The 25,129-nt window shown below is 44.0% G+C and overlaps 1 protein-coding gene across 2 annotated transcripts in view; it reads right to left on the bottom strand.

Annotated features, from left to right (window-relative positions):
• NHS (NHS actin remodeling regulator) overlaps positions 1–25,129 on the bottom strand; it is a 387,766-nt gene that overhangs the window by 358,303 nt on the left and 4,334 nt on the right. Inside the window, exon 2 of one of the 2 annotated variants that reach the window (XM_054473235.2) lies at positions 13,559–13,865. In XM_054473235.2, coding sequence (XP_054329210.1) covers positions 13,559–13,589 — 31 coding nt within the window. In that variant the 5' untranslated portion in view covers positions 13,590–13,865. Of the gene's footprint in view, positions 1–8,634; positions 9,862–13,558; positions 13,866–25,129 lie in introns of those variants that run through there. The other variant, XM_054473231.2, reaches the window with a different exon arrangement.

Raw genomic sequence — 25,129 nt, 5'->3', positions numbered from 1 at the left:
ATGCAAGAAAAACTTTCAGGAATTTTTGTGATTGTTTGTTCCAGTCTTACTCCTCCTATGATTTTTTAATAGAATGTCACTCAAAATCTTGTGCCCCACAATTTTTAATAAAGCAAAAAGAAATTAAGCTGAACCATCAAATAAAATTCCAACTACATTTAAAATTGTCCTTGACCCTAAAATTTCAAAATGTCATACAAAATCAGTGAATCTTCAAGACTCTGGGACTAACATGGGACAATAGGAGAGACTTTTATATGTCATTGCCTTTTAAAAGTAATGCCCATTAAAACTAGACTAGAAGTGCTGAGACTGAAGACGTTTCTGAGAGTTTATGTGGACTTTACACTGTCCTGATGGCATTGTGTAGAAAAGGCCTCCACACACAGAAGAAAGAAATCTTTATCATTATCACCTTAGTAATATCAGTCCAACAGAATCTCAAGGATTTCTCAGATAAAGTAATTCAGGAGTTTTGATTTAAAAGCCCAATCCAGTATAACAAGAAAAGTCTAGAAAGAAATGTGATGCTGTTACTGGTTATGAGGAAATTACAACCATGAATTATTAAACCCTTGAAAGATTGTGTTCTTCTCAGCTGTTCTGTGATGGGTTTCAAAGCAGCTTTCAATGAAGCTGTTAGGATCTCATAATGCCTCACAGAAGCTCACTGAGCAGGGCCAGGAGGAAAAGAAACTTAACCACAATTACAGAAACATCCAAGAGAACACATTAACCAAACTGTGAAGGTTTTTTACAAGTGGTAGAGTGAACAGAAAGGGAAGGAAAAGCAGGACCATCCTTCCAAAACCAGAATGAGCCCATGATCAGTGTTGCCACACCAACCCAAAATGATCAATTCACCCAATATATTACCTCCTGCTTCCTTTCAGAGGTTAGCAGTTTCTGTGTCTGCTCTGGCTGAAAATTATCTCTCTCAAATAGGTAGTTTGGATCTCCTGGGGCTGTCACTTATGCATTCCAAAGGGCAATAAACAACACTCTCAAAGGCTTGTCAATAGAACATGGAGAAATTTAGGGGGTATGTCTTCATTATCATAGATTTGAGTTCCTTTTGTTACCCTTCTCACTGCTGAAGCACTGAAGCTCTCCCATGCCAAGACAGGGATTCAAACTGTGCATCCACTAATGGTAGTAACAGCTATTTCCAGACCCACTGATATGGTTTGGCTCTGTATCCCCACCCATATCTCATGTTGAATTATAATCCCCAATGTTGGAGGAGGAACATGGTGGGAGGTGACTGGATCATGGGGGCAGATTCCCCACTTGCTGTTCTAGTGATAGTGAGTGAGTTCTCTTGAGAGCTTGTTGTTTAAACGTGTGTAGCACTTCCCCATTCGCTCTTGCTCTCTCTCCTGCCACCATGTGAAGATGTGCTTGCTTTCTCTTTTCCTTCCGCCATGATTGTAAGTTTCCTTAGGCCTTCCTGGCCATGGATCCTGTACAGCCTGCAAAACTGTGAGTCAATTAAACCTCTTTTCTTTATAAATTACCCAGTCTCAGGTAGTTTTTTTATAGCAGTGAGAGAACAGACTAATACACACACCATAGAGTGTTCTGGGAGGAGCTGGGGGTGTGGCTAATATAATAATCCTGGGCTAAATAGTTTAAGGAAAAAGAGTGAGAAACTTCATCTCTACCATACCCCCAGCCCTAGGTCTTTGCCTTCACAGTTTAAAGATTAAATAGATTGTCTTGGTTGCAGTTCCCCCATAAGTAGACCCTATGACTGCAAGTACAGGTTTGAGTGCAAGTAGTTTATGTGGGAGGTGACTCCAGAAACACCCATAGGTGATTGAAGAAGTGAGACGGAGGAAGGAAGACAGCAAAGATAGGATGTGTCATCAAATAAGTCATCACTGTGGGTAACTGGAGCTCAGTCCTACTTGAGAATTCTGAGAAATGGTGGAGAAAATGCTGCAGAGTTCTCCTATCCAAGGAGTAATGGCACTGGTGCATTCATCCACCAACTCCCTGTCCATATTTGGTTGAGTGCTGCTTCTGAGGCATTAACCTGCTGGCACCTCTGGCCTTCCCAACAAGCAAGGCCAAGCATGGTCCATAAGCCAGTACAAAACAAAAGTTCCAGGCAGAGTTACGGGAGTTTGCAGTAAGTAGCCTTCAGCATGAGAGATGACAGCTAAAGGAATATAGATAGGGCACCAGCAATGTCTACCGTACAGAATGAAAAAAGCTAAGATAAAGGTGAGCACAGAGTTCTAGAAAAGTCATAGGTGGGGGAGGTAACAAAAGTGTCACTGCAGTACAATGGGGAAATGATGGTCCTTTCAATAAGTGGCAGTAGGCCAATTGTGCATCCATATTTGGGAAAAAAGTAATCTTGAGCCTTACCTCACACCATTTGCAAATATCAATTCCATATGAAACATGGATCTAAATGACAAAGGCAAAACAAAAAATTTCTAGAACTTCTGAGATATCTTCATGACCTCGAGGTTGGTGAATAATTTGTTTAAGAACAAACAGAAGAGAACACAAAAACACACTAACCATAAAGAAAAGGATTGATAAACTGGACTATACAAAAATAAGAACTTCTGCCCTCAAAATATAACACTAAGAGAGTGACAAGGCAAGCCACAGAGTAAGAGAAGGTATTGGAAATACATACAGCTGACAAATGACTCATATTCAAAATACGTAAAAGACATCTGTAAGACAGTAAGAAAAGGTGCAAAGAACCTTACTGAAAAATGAGCAATTACCTGGGTGATGAAATAATTTGTATACCAAACCGCCACGACACATGATTTACCTATATATCAAGCCTGCACATGTACCCCAAACCTAAAATAAAAGTTAAAAAAGAGAGAGAAAAGAGAAATAAAAATGAGCAAACATCTTGAACAAGTAATCCACAAAGGAGAATATCTAGGTAGTTAAAAATTATATAAAACGGTGTTCAGTCTCACAAGCCATTAGAGAAATGCAAATCAAAACCAGTACGAGATTTCATTACACATCCACCAAAGTGGCTACAATTTAAACATCAATACCAATATCAGTGAGGATGTGGAACAACCAGAACTTTCATATACTTCCAGGGTTATAAATTGGTACAACCAGTGTAGAAAATTGTTCAGCCAAACAAATCATCCCCTTTGATCCAGCAATTCCTCTTTTAGATACATACCAAATAACTGTGTATACATAAGCTCATCAAGAAGCATGTAGAAAAAATTGTTCACGCAATAGCTCCCAAATGGAAACAACCCAAATGTCCATCATCAGGAGAATGGATCAAGAAATTGTGGTATGTACACACAATGGAATTTTATTCAGCAATGAGAATGAACAATCAGCTATATATGCAATAAGATGAAAAAATCTTACATACGTAATGTTAAGTGAATAATGCTAGAAAGAAGTATATATGATTTCACTTATATAAACTTCAAAAACAAGAACATCTAATTGATAAGGGTAGAAATTGGGAAAGTTGTTACTTTTGGGAAGGGGGATATTGACTAAAGGTGGCTTGAAGGGAGGGGAGGATGTTTCAGGTGGAGTAACATTTTATTTCTTGATCTGGGTGGTGTTTACATGAGCTGTTCACTTTGTGAAAATCAACCAAGACGAACACTTATGGTCTGTGTGCTTTTCTGTGGGAATGTTAAACTTTAATATAAAATTTATTTTAAAACTCAGTAACTAAATAAATCAACAGCAACCAAAATGCCAGCAACATTAAAATGTCTAAAGATGAACATCCTGGAGTCAAGGCCCATGAAGTACTTCCAAAGTCTCAGGTTTCAGTGACTGAAAAGTTGGACTCTTCGAATTGATGACCATGTCTCAGAAGGCTCTCAACACAGTGAGATCATCTCAATACACTTCCTTAATGCCTTCATGTTCCCTCCCTGAGACAACTTATTAACACCCTCTCTTCTCTCTTCACATTGCCAACACTCTCAGCTGATGACCTCACCCCATACTTTACAGAGAAAATAGATCCCCTTATAGAAGAACACCCCATCCCACCACCAGCAGTTCACCAGCCCACCTGCCTCCCTGCTCGTATCCTTCAGCTTCCCTCCGGGGGCCATGGATGAAATGGTGCTCTCATCTCATCCCCTCTCAGCTTCTCAATGATATCCATAATTATTTAGTTCTCTCTCCCAGGATCATCAATTCACCCATCTCTTGGAATCTGAACATGCCTAAAATATCAATACCTTTTAAGACATTTTTCCTTGATACTGTATTCCCTTCCAGCCACTGCTCCATTTCTCCACTCCCCTTCAGAGCGAAACGCCTTACAAGAGTTGTCTGTAGAGCTGGGTGCGGTGGCTCACGCCTGTAATTCCAGCACCTTGGGAGGCATGAGGACTGCTTCAGCCCAAGAGTTCGAGACCACCCCGGGTAACATGGCGAAACCCTGTCTCTACGAAAAAAAACAAAATTAGCCTAGCATAGTGGTGCACACCTGTAGTACTAGCTACTTGGGGAGCTGAGATGGGAGCCTGGGGAGGTCAAGGCTGCAGTGAGTCATGATCAAGTCACTGCACCCAGTCTGGGTGACAGAGTGAAAAAAAAAAAAAAAAAGCTGTCTGTAGTTGCTATTTCCTCTCCACCTCTCCTATTCTTTCTCCAACACCTCTGATTTGGCGTTCATCTCTACCCCTCCAATAAAATGGCACCTCTCAAGGCCACTAATTAATTACAAGTAACCAAACTCAATAGCCTCTTCTCAGTGCTTATCTTCCTCTCAGAAGCACTTGACCAAGTTGACTTCTCCCCAGTTCTGGAAACACCTCCTGGCTTGCACCATACTACACTCTTCTGATTTTCCTTCTAGCTTTCTGGCTGTCCTTTCTCAGCCTTTCTCCTTCCCTGTGAAGCTTTCAAAGTTGGACTGCCCTGGGCTAAGTCCTGGCCTCCTTTTCTTTACTATCTCCACTGTGTCTAGCTCCAAGGCTTCACAAACTGTCTCTATGCTTAGGTCTTACATTCACATCTCCAGCCTGGACCTCTCAACTCACACATGTAATTATGTAAGACACATCAGGTATCTCAAACTTAACATGGCTCAAATATAAAACTATTGATTCCATTCCCTCCACAAGAAAATATTCACTCTCCCACTAGCCTTCCCCATTTCTACAAACGGTAATACATTCTACAAGTTATTATTATTACTATTATTTTGAGACGAAGTCTCACTCTTGTTGCCCAGGCTGGAGTGCAATGGCACGATCTTGGCTAACTGCAACCTCTGCCTCCCGGGTCCAAGCATTTCTCCTGCCTCAGCCTCCCAAGTAGCTGGGATTACAGGTGCCTGCCACCACGCCTGGCTAATTTTTGTATTTTTAGTAGAGACGGGGTTTCACCATGTTGGCCAGGCTGGTCTCGAACTCCTGACCTCAGGCGATCTGCCCGCCTCAGCCTCCCAAAGTGCTGGGATTACAGGCATGAGCCACCGTGCCCAGCCACATTCTACAAGTTATTTAAGCTTTTCAAGCAAAAACAACAAACTAGGAGTCATCCTTAATTATTTTTTTCTCACACCCTGTACCCAATCAAATCAGTTAAGTCCTGGCAATCCTATTTCCAAAATGAATTCAGAATCTAACCACTTCTCACCGTCTCTACAGCTACATCCCTAGTCCTAGCCACCATCACCAGTCACAATGTCTAACTGGTTTACTAGCCGCCAGACTTGCCTCCAGAGTGACTCTTCCAAAGTGTACATCAGATCATGTTGCCCCTGCAAGAAGCCCCCCAGCCTGTCTCAGGGCAACAGGAAGCAGCTGTCCAAGGATGAAATAGCAAGCAGATTATGCAGGGGAATAGTGACCAGGTGACAAGGATATACAGGGGGTGTGAAGGCACCCTCAAAGGAAGAGAAAAAAGAGTAAGGTTTACTTTTAGGCTTCCTCTCCCTTTCAAACTCCCCTAGGCCTGAGCAATACTAAAGGGAGATAGATGCATAATGCAGCTGATGCCACTGATGACCTACCCACAGCTACTTTGCCCTCCCCCAGAGGACCTCTGTCAACATTCCTGTGCACATCATAGGCTTTTTGCATCTCTCTACCTGGCCCTGGGAGCATGCTGGGACTACATGTGGGGCAAGACCCAGAAGCCATGGAGTTCATGCTCCAGGTGCTACCTTCCATCTGTGAGAAGAAGAAGCTGGTGCATAAATACTCCAGCTTCTTTAATCATTAGTGGAACACATTTGAGGTGTGTGCTCAGAGGGTCGCCAGCTGGATTGAACCCCAGTTGCCCACAGGGCTAACCAGCTTACACGGTGTACTGGCTTTCCTCTTTCCTCCCTTTCCTGTCTCACTTCCCTATCCTCTCTCTGTGCTTCCCGGGAACCCTTCCCAAATAAGTTAATTGCATTGAAATCCTTGTCTCAGGCTCTGCATTCTAGGAAACCTAAACCAAGTGTGTTTTTTCTCCCAAAGGTAATGCCTTTTATGACATCAAACAAGAACAATGCCATCCCAAATTTAAATGAACAAGAGAAGAGAGAGATCTGGACATAAAGTGTGGAGATAGCATTTTAGAAAATAAAATTTAAAATAATAGGAGATTTTAAATCTATCCCAGGTAGAAATCAGCCCCATCTTTATTATTCATGTACAAATATGTATAGAGTACATATTCACCAACTATATGCACACACTCAAGATCCTCTCTTATTTCTACTAACTATTAGTTTGTACCCCAAACAGTTAAAAGGACTTGAAAGAACTCTGATATGTTCCAGGTACATAACTGCCCACTGCTGCATCTAAAGAGAGAAAGAAGTGGGCACATTCTGCTCTGGCAGTGAGTTTCACTCGCGTGAAATCTAACTTAAGGAGAGGTGTGTCACACACACACACACACACACACACACACGGGAAATGTATGCACCACTCAACAGTCTGCAAAACTTCCCTCCAGTTCTTTGGAAGTGAAATCACCACTCCCACAACCGCACTCCCCAGATACCTGCGCTGTTGAAAGTGAAGGGCCTGTCCCTGCTGTGTGGTTTGGGGTAAAAAGGAGGCAGGATTTAAAGCGCTCATTTCAAGTCCCAAAAGTAAAATACGACTTGGCCTACGGCAGTCCTAATTCTTTCCAGAACTCATCCCCGGAATTGCCGTTTTAAACAACCAGTCATTAACCCAACTCCGGGTCTTTTATAGCTGCGAAAACCGATCGAGCACATCATTTATTCATTACGCTTATTACTATTGTTATTGCAGAAAAGCAGTGAATTCCCGGGACGGGGTTCAAAGGGTTTTTCGGAGGAGGAGGGGAAGAGGGAGAGAACACGCGGGCGGGCAGGGACCGCTAGGAGGCTGAGCTGGGCTGTGGGGCAGAGGTGCCCGGAAATCCCCAGGGAAGGATGCCTCCAAAGCGCCTCCGCCCCGCGCGCTCCTAGGCCACTGCGCACCGGCGCAGCTGCTGCAGCAACCGAGGAAGCTTCTTACGTAAGTCAGAGCCGCTGACATCACCTTCGCCGCGAGCGTCGCAGCCTGACTAGGCGCCAAAGGACCGTCGCGCCAACCCAGCGCCCCTGTCTACCTCCTGGGTCGTTCCTAAATGATTCTGCCGTCGCCAGATTTGGGCGATCCTGAGCCAAGGGGACTGCCCTCGGAAGGGAGATGACATAGAATGACTATTTATTGGGGGCCCTTGGGTGTCGTAAGAGCGAAGTCAACGCACAGCAAAGATGCCCAGGGGTCTCCCAGACTTCCTTCCTCGTCGTCTCCCTGCAGCCCGCCTAGCAGACTAGTTCATACCTAAGTCCACGTGCCAGTAAATTTGGGCGACAGTGCACCGGGGCGGAGGAAGACAGCCTGTGGGATCCTCTGGGGGCAGATGGCACAGAGCCATTTAGTAGGAACCCTGGGCTGTTCAGGGCAGAAAAGATGCCCAGGGGTCTCCTCGATCTCCCCGGGGCCCCTGACACTCCCCGCCTCATCTTTCCCTGACCCTCCCCGCGGCCCCTTCGGGCCACAAGGGTTTTCGGCAGAAGCACTACGGAGTTCAGTCTAGGAGGCGAGCAGCGCCACGCTACGTCGCACACGAGGGCAAGGCACAAGTTCGGAGCTCGGGGCAGCACCTGAGGTCACAGCGAGTGACGAAACAGCCGCGATGCTGCAGCAGTCTCAAAAGAACACTCACTACTCCTGGAACCCCCAACCCTGAACATGCATGGTGTGGGCTACAGGGCTCAGGGCTGGGCTTCTGGAAACCACAGGAGTTGCAACCCTCCTCCCTACCCCCCGTGAAGGACGTGAAAGGCGAGCCCCGGTGGTGAAGGACAGACCCTCTCTGCCTCCTGTGCTCCCATAAACGCTCGCTTTCTGCTCCTTCTCAGCCCACGCTGCCTGCGACTTCAGAGGTCGCCCTTTTAACTTTCCACTGTCCACGTCTGCATCACTGAATCGGGGTCCAGCCCAGCCACTCAGCCTCAGGAGGATTGGGGTGGGTCCCAGGGGATGGGAAGGGTGGGAAGGCGAGAGTAGTAAGGTGCAAGCTGCAACGGGCGGGACGCCGCGGGGCTGGGACTGCCGCTGCTGGGAAGGGCGCGAGGGTGCTGCGCGGAAACCCATAGCCCGGCGGGCGGACGGCGCGGGTACTCACGCACTGCCTCCTGCTTAGGGTCAAGCGTGCTGAGGACGCGCTGCACGCCGCCGAGCTTGCCCTGCAGCGCCCAGACGCGGCGGTGGGTGAGCTGGATGTCGCTCTCGAGCTCCTGGAAGAGGCTGCAAGCGTGCCGGGCCACGTCCGAGAGCTGCCGGAGGACACGGGCCAGAGCGGCGTTGCTGACCGCGCATAGGTCCAGCATGAGCAGCACGGCCGCCGCCGCCGCCGCCGAGGACGCCTCGCCAGCTGCGGGCGCCGCCTCCGGGATCCCCGCCGTGCTCTCCTCGCCAGCCACGGACGCCTCTCCGTGAGGCGGCAGAGTCTGGTCGGCCGGCGTGGGCAGTGGCGGCGGCGGCGGTGGCAGCCCTGAAGGTGCAGGGACCGCGCAGGCTGGCTCCTCTGGCCCTGGAGCCTCGACCTCGTCCAGGTCCCTCCGGCCGGGCGGCTGCAGGGGCGGCGGCGGCGGCTCAGCGCTGCCTCCGCTCGCGTCCACTGCTGGGCCGGGCGCAGGGCGCCGCTGCCTGCACAGCCATTGCGGCTCCACGATCCGCTTGGCGAAAGGCATCCCGCGCAGCCAGGTGGCGACTTTCTGGTCTCCTCCGAGCGCCCCTGTGAGCTGGAGACCGGGCGCGCCCACCTGAGCAGGGAGGGGGCAGGAGTCCGGCAAAAGCGCGATCTGGCAGTCCGGATACGCAGGGGGCTTCTCTGCTCACCTGGCCTCCTCTTCCCCGCCCTCTCCCTAGCAAATCAGTCCAGCCAGTCCTCCTTTGGGTGCACCGTTCCCTGGGGAGGATGACAAGCGCCCCGCACAGAAATTTAGGGGTGCGCCTGGTCTCTTCTCACTTGCTTCCAACCAGGGTCGACTGGCTCAGCTCCATCGTTTCTGTGCTCGCCGTCGCCACCCCGGCCACTGCCGTCGCCGCCGCCTATATAAATGGGCGTGCGTGTGTCTGTGTGTGTGGGTGAGTGGGTGGGTGGGTGTGAGTGTGTGCGCGCGCCTCAGTTTGAAAGTACCCCGGCGCAGGCCTCTCCCCGCGCGCCCCTCGGCCGCTCCGGGGAGCGATTGCGCCCGGGATCTCTCTCCCTGGCTGGGCGGGGAGGAGGTTTCGGAAAGGCGCTCTGAAAACCCGGAGAGAGGAATCTGCCTCCAGCCCGGGCGCAGGAGGCCGCGCGGGGGTGACGGGGCGGACGCAGGGCGGGGGAGGCCGGGGCGAGGGGGGCGCAGCGCCCTGTGCGGCCGCTGGGAGTCACTGGTGGCCTCGCCGTGCTGGGCGCGTTCAGGCGCAAAGACACTTCCTCACATCCAAGGGGTTGGAATTGAGACTGTCAGCGTGGTGGGGGCGGGGAGTCCTCAAGTTGGGAGTAGGGGTGTGGGCAGTAAGCGCAGAGGGAAGAGGGTGGGGTATTGGGGATGCGGCAGATCTGGCGTGTTGGAGCAAGTTTTTCGCCGAATTCCAGCTCTGTACAAGACTTTTGGGTTCTTACAGGGAAAACTGGGCTGCTCCTCGGAGATCCCCTGGCTCTATGAACGCAAGGAGACAACTTGGGGAGGGCGAAGGGCGTAGGCGCATCTCCATGTGGCCAGAGCAGCCAGAGTGCTGTTTATACCCCTTCCCAGGCATCACGTGGCCCCCTGCTTTGGGCACGGGCTGTATAGAATATCATGAATGAGACCCAAACCACCAATGAGCAAAATCCCCAGAAAACTGCTTACGAAACTCATTGCACGTTGGGTGAGATAAACGGCATTACCTCCTCGTCACCCTACTGTGCTGATCACACACCGGATTTTTAAAGTTCTCCATCAGAGAGATGATGATTTACAGAGGAAGGGAAACTTTTCCCCTTCAGTTAACTGAAAGGTATAATTTCTAAAAAGGCATGCATTTTCGACTGCAGCAGGCTGCAGGCTGTATGCCGTCAGACTAAAACGTAAAAAGAGTTTGGTAAATGTTAATAAAACACGTGCTTTCATGCCTCCAAAAAGTATACTGTAAAAATATTTTTTATTTTAAAGCCACAAGCCAGATCTTGGGAATGCAGCCTCTTTTCGTGTTTCTAAAGAGAACATGGAAAAATATGTTTTATGGCAACAATAAAGTCCTCCAGACCTGCGGTGGTGTCTCCTCTCCACCCTCTAAAGGCGGGAGAGGGAGGAGGCTCCAACAGTCAGCACTTTGGACTGGCCCACGCTTTGGTTTTAAAGGCTTCAACAAACCCTTGTCTTACTCTACAAAAAAAAAAAAAAAAAAAAAAACCAAAATTTTTGGCAAGGACATATCCTTGTTCATAAAAGATCCAGGCTGAGGCTTTAGGGGTAAAGGGCCATGATGTCTGCAAAGTACACATAAATGTTTCAGTAACAACAACAAGAAGAATGATGATAATAATAAAGATGTGTATGTATGAAGGGAGACAAAAAAACAAAATATGGCAAAATGTTCAAAATAGTCTAGGTTAAGGGCATATCAGGGTTCATTGTACATTTCTTGCAACTTTAAATTTGGTTTTCTTTCCAAATAAAAAATGAAAGAAAAGAATATTTTGGAACAAGGTCTTTTAAGGTTTGTTTTTTATCTCCCAAATCTGAAAAGCGTTGAGCTAGCTGTTTTTAAATTGAGCTTGACTTTTTAATACGTTCAAAATTCTGAACATGAGTTCTGCTGGGTAGGCAAGCCAGACACTTCTCCGTAAACACATGGAAGCATGGAGAACAATGAGGGATATTAAAGGCATCTGGTTAGCAAGCCTTGTGGCAACAGGCTGCCCTGCCTCTCACTCTCCCTTACCTAGCCCTGTCCTATTAATAGCAAGGGCGTCAGTGGAGTGGGCCCATCTGAGCATTGACAGGGGCAATGAATAAGTGGTGTGGGACTCTCACTCCTAAAGGGAGTTTCAGATTATTGGCAAGTTCCTTCCAGGGCTCCCAAAATAAGTGATCAGAAAGGAAGGGCAAAGGCCCAGGAGAGAAAGGGTTCAAGGGGGTAATTAAGCTAAAAAACAGGCCAGCTACCTTAGTGTGTGCCCCCAAGTGATCAGCTCAGATTCAAGCCGAGATTTCAAAATGATTCAAAGCACAGTTCAAGGATGCAAAAAGGAGTGCCCTCTTTGTAATCTCCTCGACTCTGTGTGCTAATGAAGCCCTTTGGTTAAAATTTTAAAAACCTTTAATTTTGGCTTTTGATCTCCTTCATTCTCGCTGTCCCCTCCCCTTCTTTTTGTGGTGGTCCCCAGTGACCTTTCCAAGACCACATTACATTTTTGTTTTATTTGGGGAGAAAGACACCCTCCTTCAAAGTCACCAAAACCAAAACTAATACAAATGATCATATTCATTGATACGGTTGGTTGATGTTTTCCCAGTCCTCTGTAAGATATGAATAAAGGTATCTTTAGAAAATGTAACGATTGTTTCACATTAGTGACACCATCTAAATAAAAAACTGCTAGCTTTGGGAAGGCAGCTTCAAGACAGCCTGCTGGCCCCATCCTACCCTTTTCCCAACTCAAGTCCCTCCCATGTGAATTACCCCCACACACACACCCCTACATACATTTCTGGGTTTTATTCCTGCTTTCTAGAACTAAAATACTGAAATTTTAAAAAGGGTAGCAACACGTATAATCCTGACAGGACATGTGAATAGTCTTAAGCTGATGAGTTTTCAGTGTACCTGGGAGCTGTGTCTTTCTTGTTTAAATCCTGAATTGTGACATTTTACTCCAAATTTTCCCACAAAAGGTTCTGATGAAGTCAAGGTTGCTTTCTGAAGCCAGATTGTTACACCTGATTGTTACACCAGATTGTTATGTGTGTGTTGATCTCTCCCAATCACAGCGCCTCCCCACTATTCATGTACACATGTTTACTTACCATGCACTTGTAGCCAAAATAGAAGGGAAAGGAAATATTTTTAAATGACCCCATCGCCTAATTCCCAGCAGTCATTCATGCAGCTCAAAGGCCAGCACAGTTTGCCCATAAATTCAAATGTTTGGTCAGTATAAACTGTATGCCATTGTAAAATGAATGAAAGATCCTGTCTGTGTCACCACGCCCCACAGTTACATTCTTGCCTGCTCCAGCCCAGAAGGAAGAAGGGCTTTGCTGAACTTGAAGATTGGCATTGAGAGCGCCGTGAGGCACCACTGTCGTCAACCTGGCTGTCCTCATGTCTCCACGGAACCCTAGTCAGGCTTCCTATAGAACCTCACAAGCAGCAAAGCAGAGATTCCTAAAACACTCTTCACTAAAAATGTTCTGATTCGAATATCCCACCATTATTTATACTTGAAAATATTTCTTTTGGCTAAGAAATGCCAGGAGATACATGGGGCACGTTAGCATAATCATTGAATTATAGTGACTGAAGTGTCTTTTGCTCCACCTAATTGCACCTATTCCTCATTTAATCAATGTAATCTACTCCTAAAAAGCCCTGCCACTAAGTAAAAACCTGTTAAATAAAAAATATTTCCATTAATTTTATTGGAAAAAATTATGAGCATTCCATCCCAACCTAAGTTACTTAAACCATTTCACAGATAGAAAAATATAGTAAGTTTACATAGGTGAAGGGCTACAATTTGAAAGTAAATAAATATAGTTTGTACTTAAAATGCAATGTTAAAATATCTCATGAAGGAAGAAGAGCAGATTTGAAACTGGGTGGTGAGGAGTGGAGGAGGGTGAGGTTGTCATTCTTGGGAAATCGTTGGAGAGTCATGTGGTTCACAATGAAGCAGAAAACTTTTTGGAGCTCATGGCTATCCTACACTTAAACCGTACTTACAAATAAAGTTACAGTACAGAACAACACCTTAAGGGAAAAATAAAGGATAAACTTCAGAGAGCCTTAAAACATATGGAAAGAGCTCATACACATAGCCGACTGAAGGGTCACAGAAAGATGTTACTCACTCCTCTCTCTCCCACACCAGGAGGCCACCATCGTCAGGCTTTCCAAGAGTTTCTCCGAAGTTTAATGTTAGTTGCTGAGCTCTGAGAGTCCCCAAATCCCTCTTTCCTTTAGTTTTGCTGGCTCATGGGAGGAAGTTCACAGCCCATGGTTGTATGCCATCTTGAATGAGGAAGCATGCATTCTTCCATATGTGTGGTTTATGATGTCCAAAGCCTTCATAGCTTACTTTTTGCAACTCTAAAGTCCAAGTTCTTCCAGTTCAGGAACCTTGAATGTGGCTTTGTGTACAGGTATTCCCATGAAACACTGGGAGAGAAACATATTCATTAATACATCAAAATATTAATCCACCATACACATAAATATATTTACACATATATTGATAACTACCATGTGTATAGTTTCGAGGGAGAAAAAAGACTATATACCACCATTGAAGGTTTTCCCTTGTTTCAGCTTGTGCTTTTCTTCCTTAAAAATCTTCATTTAGTCTATCAAGTGTGAAGGACAGGGGTTTCTCTCTGCATTTTATTGATAGGAAAACATGGGCAGAAAAAATAATGCTATTAAAATGGTTTTCCCAAAATGCCAAAGACTGTGAATACAAAGACTATTCCAACCAGCCTTTTTATCTTCCTTTGCAGAGAACTGTTGATTACTCACATTGTTTCCTGTGGGAGAAATTCTTACTTCTCTCTAATCTTCAAAAATCCTAGCCTCACATTTTACAACTGAATATAATTTTAAACATGCCAAATCTGGATTTAGTCAGAACTGCAAATAAGTAACTCAGAATAACTGACAGAATTAAAGCAGATGGTGATAGCAAACAACAATGGAGTTTCATTCACTTATTCGTTCCTTTGGTGATGTAACAAACATTGACCGGATGCTTCCATTTACTGAGTGCAAACATTTATTGGGTGCTTAGGCCTCTGTGAGATGCCAGAGATATAAAAGGAAAGAAGACATAAACATTGCTCTCAAAGGGTGCTGTCTAGTGGGGTAGACAGACACGTAAACAAATAATTGTAGTGCAACGCCAGGCAAGCTATAATAGAGATAAGAATTAAGTGCTATTCAGAATCCCAGAGCGATTAACACTGTCTGGAGGGAACATAGACTGGAGCAGGGATTCTAAAGACAACGCAAGCTTCGGCACTGGTTCTCACAGGTTAGAAACGGAAAGACCAAAGCCAAGACGAGGCAGCGCTACATGGTTAAAAACAAAACAGTGGCTAAAATTAAGGCACCCTCCAACCAGCTGCAGGAGAAAATGTGCTTTTGACTATAATCACTAAATGGCATTCCCAACAAGTCTTTTAAAAACCCTGAAAACCAGGTGGTAGGAGAAATAATGTGGAAATTATGTTGGTTTTTTTCTTTTAAAAAATAGCTGATTTATAATTTTCACTCTTTGGCAGGGCTCAGTTTATAAAGAGGAAGTGGAAGATTTTTAATATATTTCCTATGAAGAAAAGTCTTCAATTAGATAGGATGAACCACAGTCTCTAGGGCACAGGGTGCTAATAAAGCTAAACGGCCATTCTCCAGGGGTTCATAAGCTCTCCCCACTTTTTAACTGTTCAGAATTTCCTCCCCAAGCACCCTTCTGTGATGAAAACACCCAGTGCTGGCCTTGACTCAGAGGAAGTCCTTTTGACTGTGGTGGTCCTGTAATAAATCAGCTCTTTTGGAGAGAAACTTGAGGGAGTAAAATCTACAACTCACATTATCAGTCTGGGGTTGAGTCCTTGTGAACAGCAGAGGCAGCAAACTTCAAATTTTATCAAGATTGTGGTGCTCATTAAGGAAGTGAAATTGAGCCAGATTTGAAGGAAAGCACTGTAGTAATTACAGAGTTATGAAGATTTAAAAGCTATGCGCCTGGGCATGCAGAGCGCAACGTGTTTCCTTTGGGTTCAGAGACACCGCAATTACAGGGCTTAAGGGTAGCAAAGCACCGAATTAGAACTCCCCATTAGTTTGATTAATCACTGATGTAAGTGCACGCACTAGAAATGGCTCTTCCTGGCTCCCCTCCCCCTTTCTCTCCTTCTATTTCCTTTACAAAATCAGGGGGCCTGGGAGGAATACAAACTGTATATTAATGATAAGAAATTGCATACAAGAAAGTAAAAACTTCCCGAAGCTTAATGACTTCTCTATATCAGTGTTGGCTTTGCCAAGAGTTGTATAATATAGCATGTTCTTTCCTCTTCCTAGGCTGTTAAATGTTAATGGTACAACAATGACATGTTAGTAAATCTAATAAGAAAACCAGAGAATAATGTATTTTATGTGGGTGTATAACAAGTTAACATCACTGTAAGACGCTCACTTGGATAATAATATATGATATTGCATTAGACAAGCTGTAACAAACAACAAAAACAATATCTGGCCAACTAGCAATACTAGGTGAGAGTCTTATTCTTCGGAAGGAACTGTTATACCCTTCTGATGAACTTAGCTAACAAATCTACTTGCAGAAATGGTGTCTTACCCTCTTGGGGCCAGGATATTTGACTCAGTGCCTCCTCATCAATACAACCAAAATTACAGCCAATTTTATGAATGGGGAACACAAAGGCACAAAAATATCAACACACCACTTCAAACCCAGCATGATCACACACTCAGAGAAAGAACTCCTCTGTAAATGGAAATTCAGAACTCTTGGAGCAAAGGCACTTTAATAGAAAGGCCAACCCTTAAATTGTGCACCCAGATGACCCTTAATGGGAAAGGTGATTTTGTCACCAGGAGATTTGTAACTAAAAAATGTCACTAAAATGTACTTATGTGGTCCTTTTCATATTTGTGCATGAACTACAGGACTCCTGGGATCAAATCTGAGACAACCAACCAGCCATGCCTCTTAAATTATTTTTTCGGAGGTGTTTTCTTTCTCCACTTCAATTGTAAAGACGCAGGAATAAGAGCCCAGTGCACGAAGTAGTCATTTTTATTTCTTATCCTGTCTCGATGGCCTCATAATGGGTTCAATAAGAGTCTGGAAATAATAAAACCTTCTCCATGGAGAAACTCAAGACTTGCTATAAAGCACAATAGCAGCTAGGAGTCTCCTATAGTAACGACAACACTAGCAGAAACATTGCAGGAGTCTGAATTTCCTACTGTAGAGAAAAAGAATTTAAAAGGTGACCATCCTACACACTCACTAGTGTACAGATGGAATACCAGGCCACTAGGATGAAAATAAACAGTGGTACAAGAATTTTGTTGAAAAAAAGGGCTGTAGGCAAGTGCCTTAGTTACAGCTTCATTTTGATCTGTTTTGAAACACGTTTAAAGTATTTCCTGCCTACTGACTTTGGGGACAACTTCACCTCTGGTTGCTAAGAAAGTCAAAATAAAAGGATAGAGAAGCAGAAAAAGAAGAAAGAAGGGATTTTGAGTTTTTAAAATTATTTTCCATTTTTATTTGAATGTTGCCTTCTTTGCTGTTGGGTATTTGTATTCACACACCCATAGGCCTGGTGTAGTTTTGTTACAGTGGCAGACACCCATTATCCCCTTCTTCCTTCCTAACACAATCCCAATTTTGTCCTGTGTGGCAATGTCACCAGCCAATCTGCTCATAGTCCCAGACTCCCTTGCATTCAGGATTGGCCAGATGACACAGTTCTGGACAAGGACATCTACATGGAAATCTGCTAGAGATTTCTGGAAATGTTTCTGTTTTCCTGATACAGGGGCTGCTGCTTCCTGCTCCTTCCCTTTTCATCTCCCCCCACCCCCCACACACACACCGGAATGGAATCCAGACTGAGATGGAAGGGCCATCCTGTGACTGTGTCATACATGAGGATAAAAGTCACATGCAAAGGATGGTAAAGGAGAGAAGGCTCCTGGATTATAAATAATAAAGCCAAGTGTCCTCCCATACCTGGATTTGCCCCACTCCAGATTTCTTGTATTTATGAGAAAAATGCCCCTATTTGGGTCGGCCACTGTACAAGCAGTCAGATGTGGTTCTGACTGGCAGGAGTACCAATTCCCTACAAAGCAATGCTACAAAATTCAGGAGATGAGGGTTCTGGATCTGTCTCATTCATTCATTCCATAGATGTTATCCAACAAATACCTACTATGTGTCTGTGACTATTCTAGGAACCAAGGAATCATCTGCAAACTAATGAGAACAAGACCTGCCCTTATGGAGCTTAACTTCCAATTAGGGAGAGACAGGCACAACAAACAGTTTATGTATTCAGGAGCTGCTTCTACTGGGTTTATATACTTAAAATAATAAAAAGAAATTATGTCTGTAGCAGATGATGGTTGATTCCCCTTCCAGATTCCCTTCACCCAGCCAGCACACTCAGCCCCCATGGCTGTGGATGTTAACTGCTCACAGGTGCACCCTGCTCTGGAGGATTTCCTGTATCTCAGAGGGTCCCACCTGGAAGATTATATCCCCCAAGAAGGGAAGCCCATGGCCAATGACTCAATGGTAGGGTGCAAAACAAACCCTGTGCTGGTACTCACACTCCAGCACTCTCTATGGCATCAGGCTGAGGCTGGCCTTCTCCTGAATCCACATCTTTGCTTAGCTCCTTCCCCTGCCACCTCTGCTTCCTTCATACTTCACAGGTTTCTCCTGGGAGCATTATCTGACTAAATCATCTGCACTGAAAATTCCCCACCTCAGGTTCTGCTCCTGGGATCCTGATCTAAGGCAGTGTCTGTTGCCATTTTTCTTTAATTAATAAGGAATAGAATTTATTGCATTTCTCCTTTGGAACAAACCATCAGAAAACATTCCCATTTGAATTAAGGTTAGTAGAAATTAGAGGGGCTTGCTTATAACTCACACAATATATCATCATCCAACTAAACATAGCTAGCCACCTTGTTGGTTCTGACCAGTGTAACATGCTAATAGTTTTAACTACTAATCATAATTTGACCCTCAATTGGCCAGTGCATAAGATAAGATGCATAAGGATTCTTAATATTGAGGCACAAGTTAATGTGAAGCATAAAAACAGGAATAATTATGATAATCTCCTCTAGATCAGTATTCAACTTATCAAAATCTTATGTACTCATCAGGATGTTTCTGGTACCTCAATAATTAATGTTAAATTTAGAAAGTATAGTGATAATTTTACCATTTTGCATTTGCACTAAATAAAAACTATTCACACTGTGATTTGTTGTGCTCATGGAAAATAGCATTAAAACTTTTATCCTACATTATCATTTTTAAAAACCTTCAAGTGTGTTATATATAAAAAGTACAAAATAAATTATTAACATCATGTCATGAAAACAGTTTTTGTCTATTTTGATGTTTGAACATAGATTTAAATTTCTACTGAATTTTGATGTACATTCAGTCCCAGAACCACATACAAAATAATATGTCAATTTAATTTGTTGACAGTCTAGTTTTTATTATATAAGCAATTTAAGGCCAATAAATAATGTCATTTGTTAAATAGGAAAATATTAAAATTTGTTTTTATAGATTATGAATAGTAGTAAAAAATTACATTGTGTGTTTCCTAGTAAGTTTTAATTACTTGTTTAATCAATTATTAACCTAAACTTAAACAGTATTTGCTTAAAATTGGGTTTTTTAATTATTTACCATACAAAAAGAAGAAAATGATCTTTTAATATTTTAAGGAACTGGAAAGATGGCATTACTTTCAAAGGGATTCAAGTGTCCATAAAATGGAAATGCTGAGATAGCTGATTTTTGAAATCACATATGATCTGAGTAACTATGATTGTTCTGCCATAAGCTCAATTTGCAGCTGTAGCATGCCTTGGGAACTTAATCTTTTATCATATTAGTAGATAATTAGATAACAGTTCTTAAGTATTCAAAAGTAGAACATTGCCCCACTCTTCCCTACTCTTTCATTGCACAGCCCTAAGGTGACCACTTTTTTGCCAAAGACTACCTTGTTAGTGTCCCATAGCCTATGAAACCTTCCTCTGCCCTAGGACCTATCTTCTTATACTGTAATTTTTTCTGAACAAGAAGAATTGGGCTTCACCCAAGGGAAAAAAGGTGATAAGATATGAAATAAACAAATGATACAAGTCTCTTGACTGTAGAAACCCTGAATTGAGTTTATGGACTCTCTAGCCCTAGAGATCTTTTACAATGACCTGTCTCCAAACTCAACATCTTGGTGTTTAAACATTCAAATACCTAGAGGGAAGGAACTGACCTAAATGACCCTTCTGATTTCAAGATTGCATGTTTCCAACCACTGATGTTTTCAATATTAATCCATGCTGAATTCTTGCATGCTGGTTTATTGTTTTTCATGTTAAAACACATGAAATGTACACTGCAGATCATGTCCACACCAGAGGAATAAAGCAATGTGTAAAATGAAGGTAACATGAGAGAACTGTTAGACTTGGGAGGTAAGAAAAGCTACTGAAATTGAGTTTCCATCTGGGCCAATTCCATCAGCTTTACAATAACTATGGCTTGGTTTTTCCACCCAAAACAGGATTCCATCTTAGTAAAGCCCTGGAATCGGTATAATCTTTCTTCCTCCTTAGTCTTTTTCTTCTATGTATGCCACTTGAATGGCTAAAACTTAGAATAAATTGACAGGCTAGTCCATGCATCTTCATAGCTCTGCAAAATCCCTCTGGGCAATTATTTATAAATAGAAGTATTGGCCATGTAAACAGTATTTTGATTAAACATTGTATTGAGTCATAATACCTAACTTAAGTACTTTATATATTAATGTCAGTATCTATTTATTATATATGTTACAAATAGACAAAATCTAATTCTGAGCTATTGGACAGTGGTTTACTTTGCTGTTCCCTCATATTTAAAGAAACCCAGTAATGTATTTAAGAAACTGTCATTGTAAGGAGTTCTAATTGCATGACATTGGCCCTCTGTGGTCAGGGTAACATCCCAAGGATGGAGCAGGGGCTCAAAATTGGGAACTCTGAGAACAGCATTCTCTCCCAGTGATTTCAGTGACTTAAAGCAATCCTTGGGCAAGTCACCCATCCTTTCTTTTCTCACTTCTCTTTCAAGTCATAATTTCCAGCTTCACATATGGCAGTCCTGAAAACAAGCCTCAAGCAAAGGGGTTGGCAATTCTGGGATAATATGAACCACCAAGTACTACTGCTATCCAACATGATGTTTTTCTGGGAGAAGACAACTCCTCCGACCTATTACCCATCATTGCCTAAAAGGGTTTCCTTGGTAAACACAGCTGGAGATTTGCCCATTTTAAATGACGCAAACAAAAAATCCACCTCAAATCTCTGTAGTTACTCTTCTGTGGTCTAAGGGGATTATTAGGCAATAGCTTCCCAGTAACCAGTCTCGAATACATTCTTATTACCTATTTTCTTCTAGTGCCCACACCCACCTTACAAAACAATTTCTCTGCCCTCAGGGTTCACTTTTGGAGATTAACACATGTTGGTTCTTACCAGGGTATGGCCCCAACCCAACATGATGATGTGCTCTCTTTCTCCCACAAGCTACCACTATTTGAGGGCATTCAATGTTCAATTCACTCAGTGAGGTTTCTAATTTTTCTCAAACTTTTTCTATTAGATGCAGTGTGAGGAGTGTGGGATTACCTTGGCCCTACTTCATGATTAATACGGTTCTCAACCTTGGCTGAACATCAGAACCACCTGGCAAGCTTTAAGAAATATTTACATCTAGACCCCACCAAGAAGTTCTACTTTAATTGGTCTAGAGTATAGCCTGGGCATCAGGAATTTTTTTTAACTCCCCAGGTGTTTCTAATGTACAGCCAAGAATATGAATCAACTGGAGTAAGAAGACTTGATTTAAGTGCTGCCACTAATTAGCTACATGGCCTTGAGCAAAAGAAATACTCATTTATCCAACAGGTATTCTTCGACAGCTTCCTGTATACAAGACAGTGCTAGGGGCTTTATCTCCCAGCCTCTGAGATAAGTGAATTGGACTCAACAATGTATTCATTCATTCAGCAAGTAAGTATTGAACACCTATTACCTACCAGGCACTGTGCCAGGCACAAGGGATACAGAAGTGAACCAGATGGACAAAATTCTTGCCCTCATGGGCTTGTAGTTTAGTTGGGGGAGGCATGACCACATACAAGTAGTGAAAAAGTGAACAGCAATGGCAGATAAAGGACGGGAAGGATGACGGGATAAACGGACTAGCAGCCACCATGCCAGCAGTGGTGGGAGTGGTGGAAGTGGGAGAAATGGAAAGAGGCAGATAGGTTCTAGAAACAGTCAAGGAGTTAACATCACCAGAACTTGGTAATGTATGTGATATAAGGGCTACAGCATGAAAGGAGAAAAGGTCAATTCCTAGGTCCCCAGATTGATGGGCCATTCACTAGGGCAAAGAATGTGGGAAAAGAATCTCAGCCACCCCAGGAAGTTGTGAGGGTCTAGAGATTAAGATATATGGAACTGGAGGAATGAAACCAAACCCACTCCATCGGGCAGAGGAGGGACCTTAACTAAGAAATGCAATATCTCATATAGTTGGCCATCTCTCCACCTGGACTGGGTCTTTGCATAGAGAAAGGGGTGGCCATTAAAGAGTCCATTCTCAAAGGGCTGAGACTGAGCAACTTGAAAGGGAAAAATGAATAGACAAACCAACTGCTATCATATAATGATGTGAAGTACCAAGTTCACTGCGGAAGAGGGGCCTTGCAAAGTGTGGAAGCACTTAGGGAAAGAATTCTTTCTCCATCTAGGTGTAGACTATGTTGACCCCGAGAATCAATATTTATCCTTGGGAGATCTCTGCAAGTGTGTGTGTGTGTGTGTGTGTGAGAGAGAGAGAGAGAGAGAGAGAAAGCACTGCCCACAGCTACTGTCAAGACAAGCTGAAGAGTAAAGACATGCATCTGTCCCTCACCTTAGCGTGCAGGTCTTGAGGGAGAGAGAACAGATATATACCACCCAGGGGACAGGGCAGAGGTCCTCTCGTTGACTAACTCACACTGGAGGAGGGGTCCTGCTGGGGGAAGAGGGATGCATCCTGGGGGTGAGAACGGTCCCAGTGGATGAACATTTCCAAAAGGGGAGAGGCAGAGGTGGAAGAAGGAAGGGCTTCAACAGAGAGAGCTGACTTGAGGTGGAGGCGGAGAACCAGGGCCAGGACATGAACTGGGGTGTGCTTCTAAGAGTCCCCCTGTGACAGCTAAACACCTCAAAGGGTCCTGCGATTTTTCATCCTTCCCTTCACGGCGGTTTTCCCTTTGATGCTACTCAAACCTTCCTCACAGACTGACAGACCCGCATCACAGTCTGGCTGTGTCGGGAAGGAAAGTGAGAGCTGGGACTCGGCAATCATCACTACACCCCCCTCCACCCCGACCCCGCAAAACTCCCAGACATACCGAAGTGCAGGCACTCTTAGGGCTCCAGACCTCCACCCACAGTGAAGTTCTTTGCTCCTCCTGGTGGAACCTGAAGTAACACGTGACTCAGGGAAGCCAAGAGACACCAGTGGACAACTTGGGAATGGATCGGGATTCAATGTGACCTTTTCTCAAATACCGTGCGGAAGCCAGCCCTTAAGAGTGAGATGGAAACTTCCATTTGGTTTACTGAAGCAAAACACCAGGCAGAGCGCCTGGTTCGGAGTTGGCATTCAGTAATTGGTAGCCATTATGATGATTATAATTATGATTATTATGATTATTGAGATGCAGTTGCTGTAGAGCTTACTGTGGCCTTAGATGATCTGGGAATGATTCACAGAGGAAGAAGTCCTGCAGGCTCAGGACAGGTACATTGTAATGTGGAGGGCTTGAGCCATGATAAAAAAAATCCACCTCCATTTTTTTTTCAATCACTGCTCTAGTCAAGGGATACCAGCTCCAAATCAATCCTCATCCTTTAACCCCAGCAACTGAAGCTCATGCACAACACGTTGAGATCATAAGTCTGAAGATTTCTGAGAGGCCGTACTTCTTGCTCCAGAAAGGCTCATCCCTGCCACTGTGCCCCTTTGATGCTGTTTCTCTAAGGGTCAGCAGATGCCTCAGAAGCCTCGCTGTGCTTCATGCTAGAGGCCTAAGGAGGCCAGAAGATGCTGCAGGAAGTGAGAGAAAAATCAGAGCAAAGTAGGACGACAGGGCAGGGTGGGGACGGAGAACAGGTGAAGATAGGGCCAGCTGGGATCTTAACAGGAAACCGATTAATGATTTGAAGAGCATTCTTTTTTTTTTTTTTTTTGAAGGATATATTCTTTATTCTGATTGTGATTATGATTTCATGAGTGTACACGTATAAGTGTACAGTTAATTTCTTATATATGTGCACTTTATTGAATAGCAATTATATTTCGATAAGGCTTTCTTGGAAAAGCTGTAAACAAATAATGAACTCTGCTTTTTTTATTGTACTTATTTACTTATTTATTTAATTTTTTTATTATACTTTAAGTTCTAGGGTACATATGCACAACATGCAGGTTTGTTACATATGTACACATGTGCCATGTTGGTGTTCTTTTACTGAGGGACTAATTACACAATGGCAGCAAGTGGGCACAATGCAAGGACTCAGGACTTAGCAGCAGAGGTTACCACCCCTAGGCCCAAAGGAAGGGTGGTTACCAGAAGGAGAGAGTAATGTAGGCAGGTTTTCTTGAAAGAAGCAGTGACCTTAGGGCATGGGACAGAATCAGGCCAAAGATGGAACTGAGCAGAATAAATACCTAAATCTCACTGTCCTCCCTCCCCCAACCCACCAAATCTACTTCTGATACTCTCCCCAGTTCAAATTCATCTGGAAGTCTGTGGACTAGAGAATTCTGTTGATGTAATCCATGTAAATGAAGCTCATGGATCACAGAGCAAGGTGGAGAAGAACAAATAGAAGATCCCTGGCACAGTAGAGGAGGGGCATCTAAGGATCGGGATTGGGTTGTTGGGTTTCTTTGTCTTTTCTTTTTTTTTTTTTTTCTTCTTTTTGGTCAAGAAGATAGGACCACAGGCCCATCAGCAGCAGGATAAGTGAAGTATAACTAGCCCAAAAATGGTGATGAGTTTATGTTCACCATCCAAACCCTCCCTTTTCCCCTGGGACAAAAGGCAAGCCTCATTTTGGAAACAGTGATGTCTGGGAGCAGGAGTGGGAAGAGAAAACCCTAGAAAAGAAAACAACGATTTGGCAGTAAGAGAATAGCAAGGAGTAGAAAGTGACTATACAAAGTGTAGGTAGCTCCTTAATAAAGGGCCCCAGCCTGGAAATTTAGGAGTCCAGTGAGGGGCAGGGAATGAGGTCCAGATGAGATACCACATTTGCCATCATAGTCCAAGATACCACTTTCTTTTCTTTTTACCCATCCTCCTCCTGGAAGTCAAACAAACCTTTCCCTAACATGGCTGTGTGTGTGTGTTTTCACTTGTCACTAAATGATCAGTATTCAACGAAATGCTTCTATTTTGGGGGCATTAACATCTCTAAAACAAGACGCAGAAAAGCAGAGGGAGGCAGCTAGGGGCTGCATTTAATCTTCTCTAATATCGCAATGTGAAGGAAACTGGGGAATGAAAACATAGTCA

Source organism: Pongo pygmaeus, chromosome X (assembly GCF_028885625.2).
Source record: "Pongo pygmaeus isolate AG05252 chromosome X, NHGRI_mPonPyg2-v2.0_pri, whole genome shotgun sequence".
Classification (NCBI taxonomy): Eukaryota; Metazoa; Chordata; class Mammalia; order Primates; family Hominidae; genus Pongo; species Pongo pygmaeus.
This window is presented reverse-complemented; position numbering and strand designations above follow the sequence as displayed.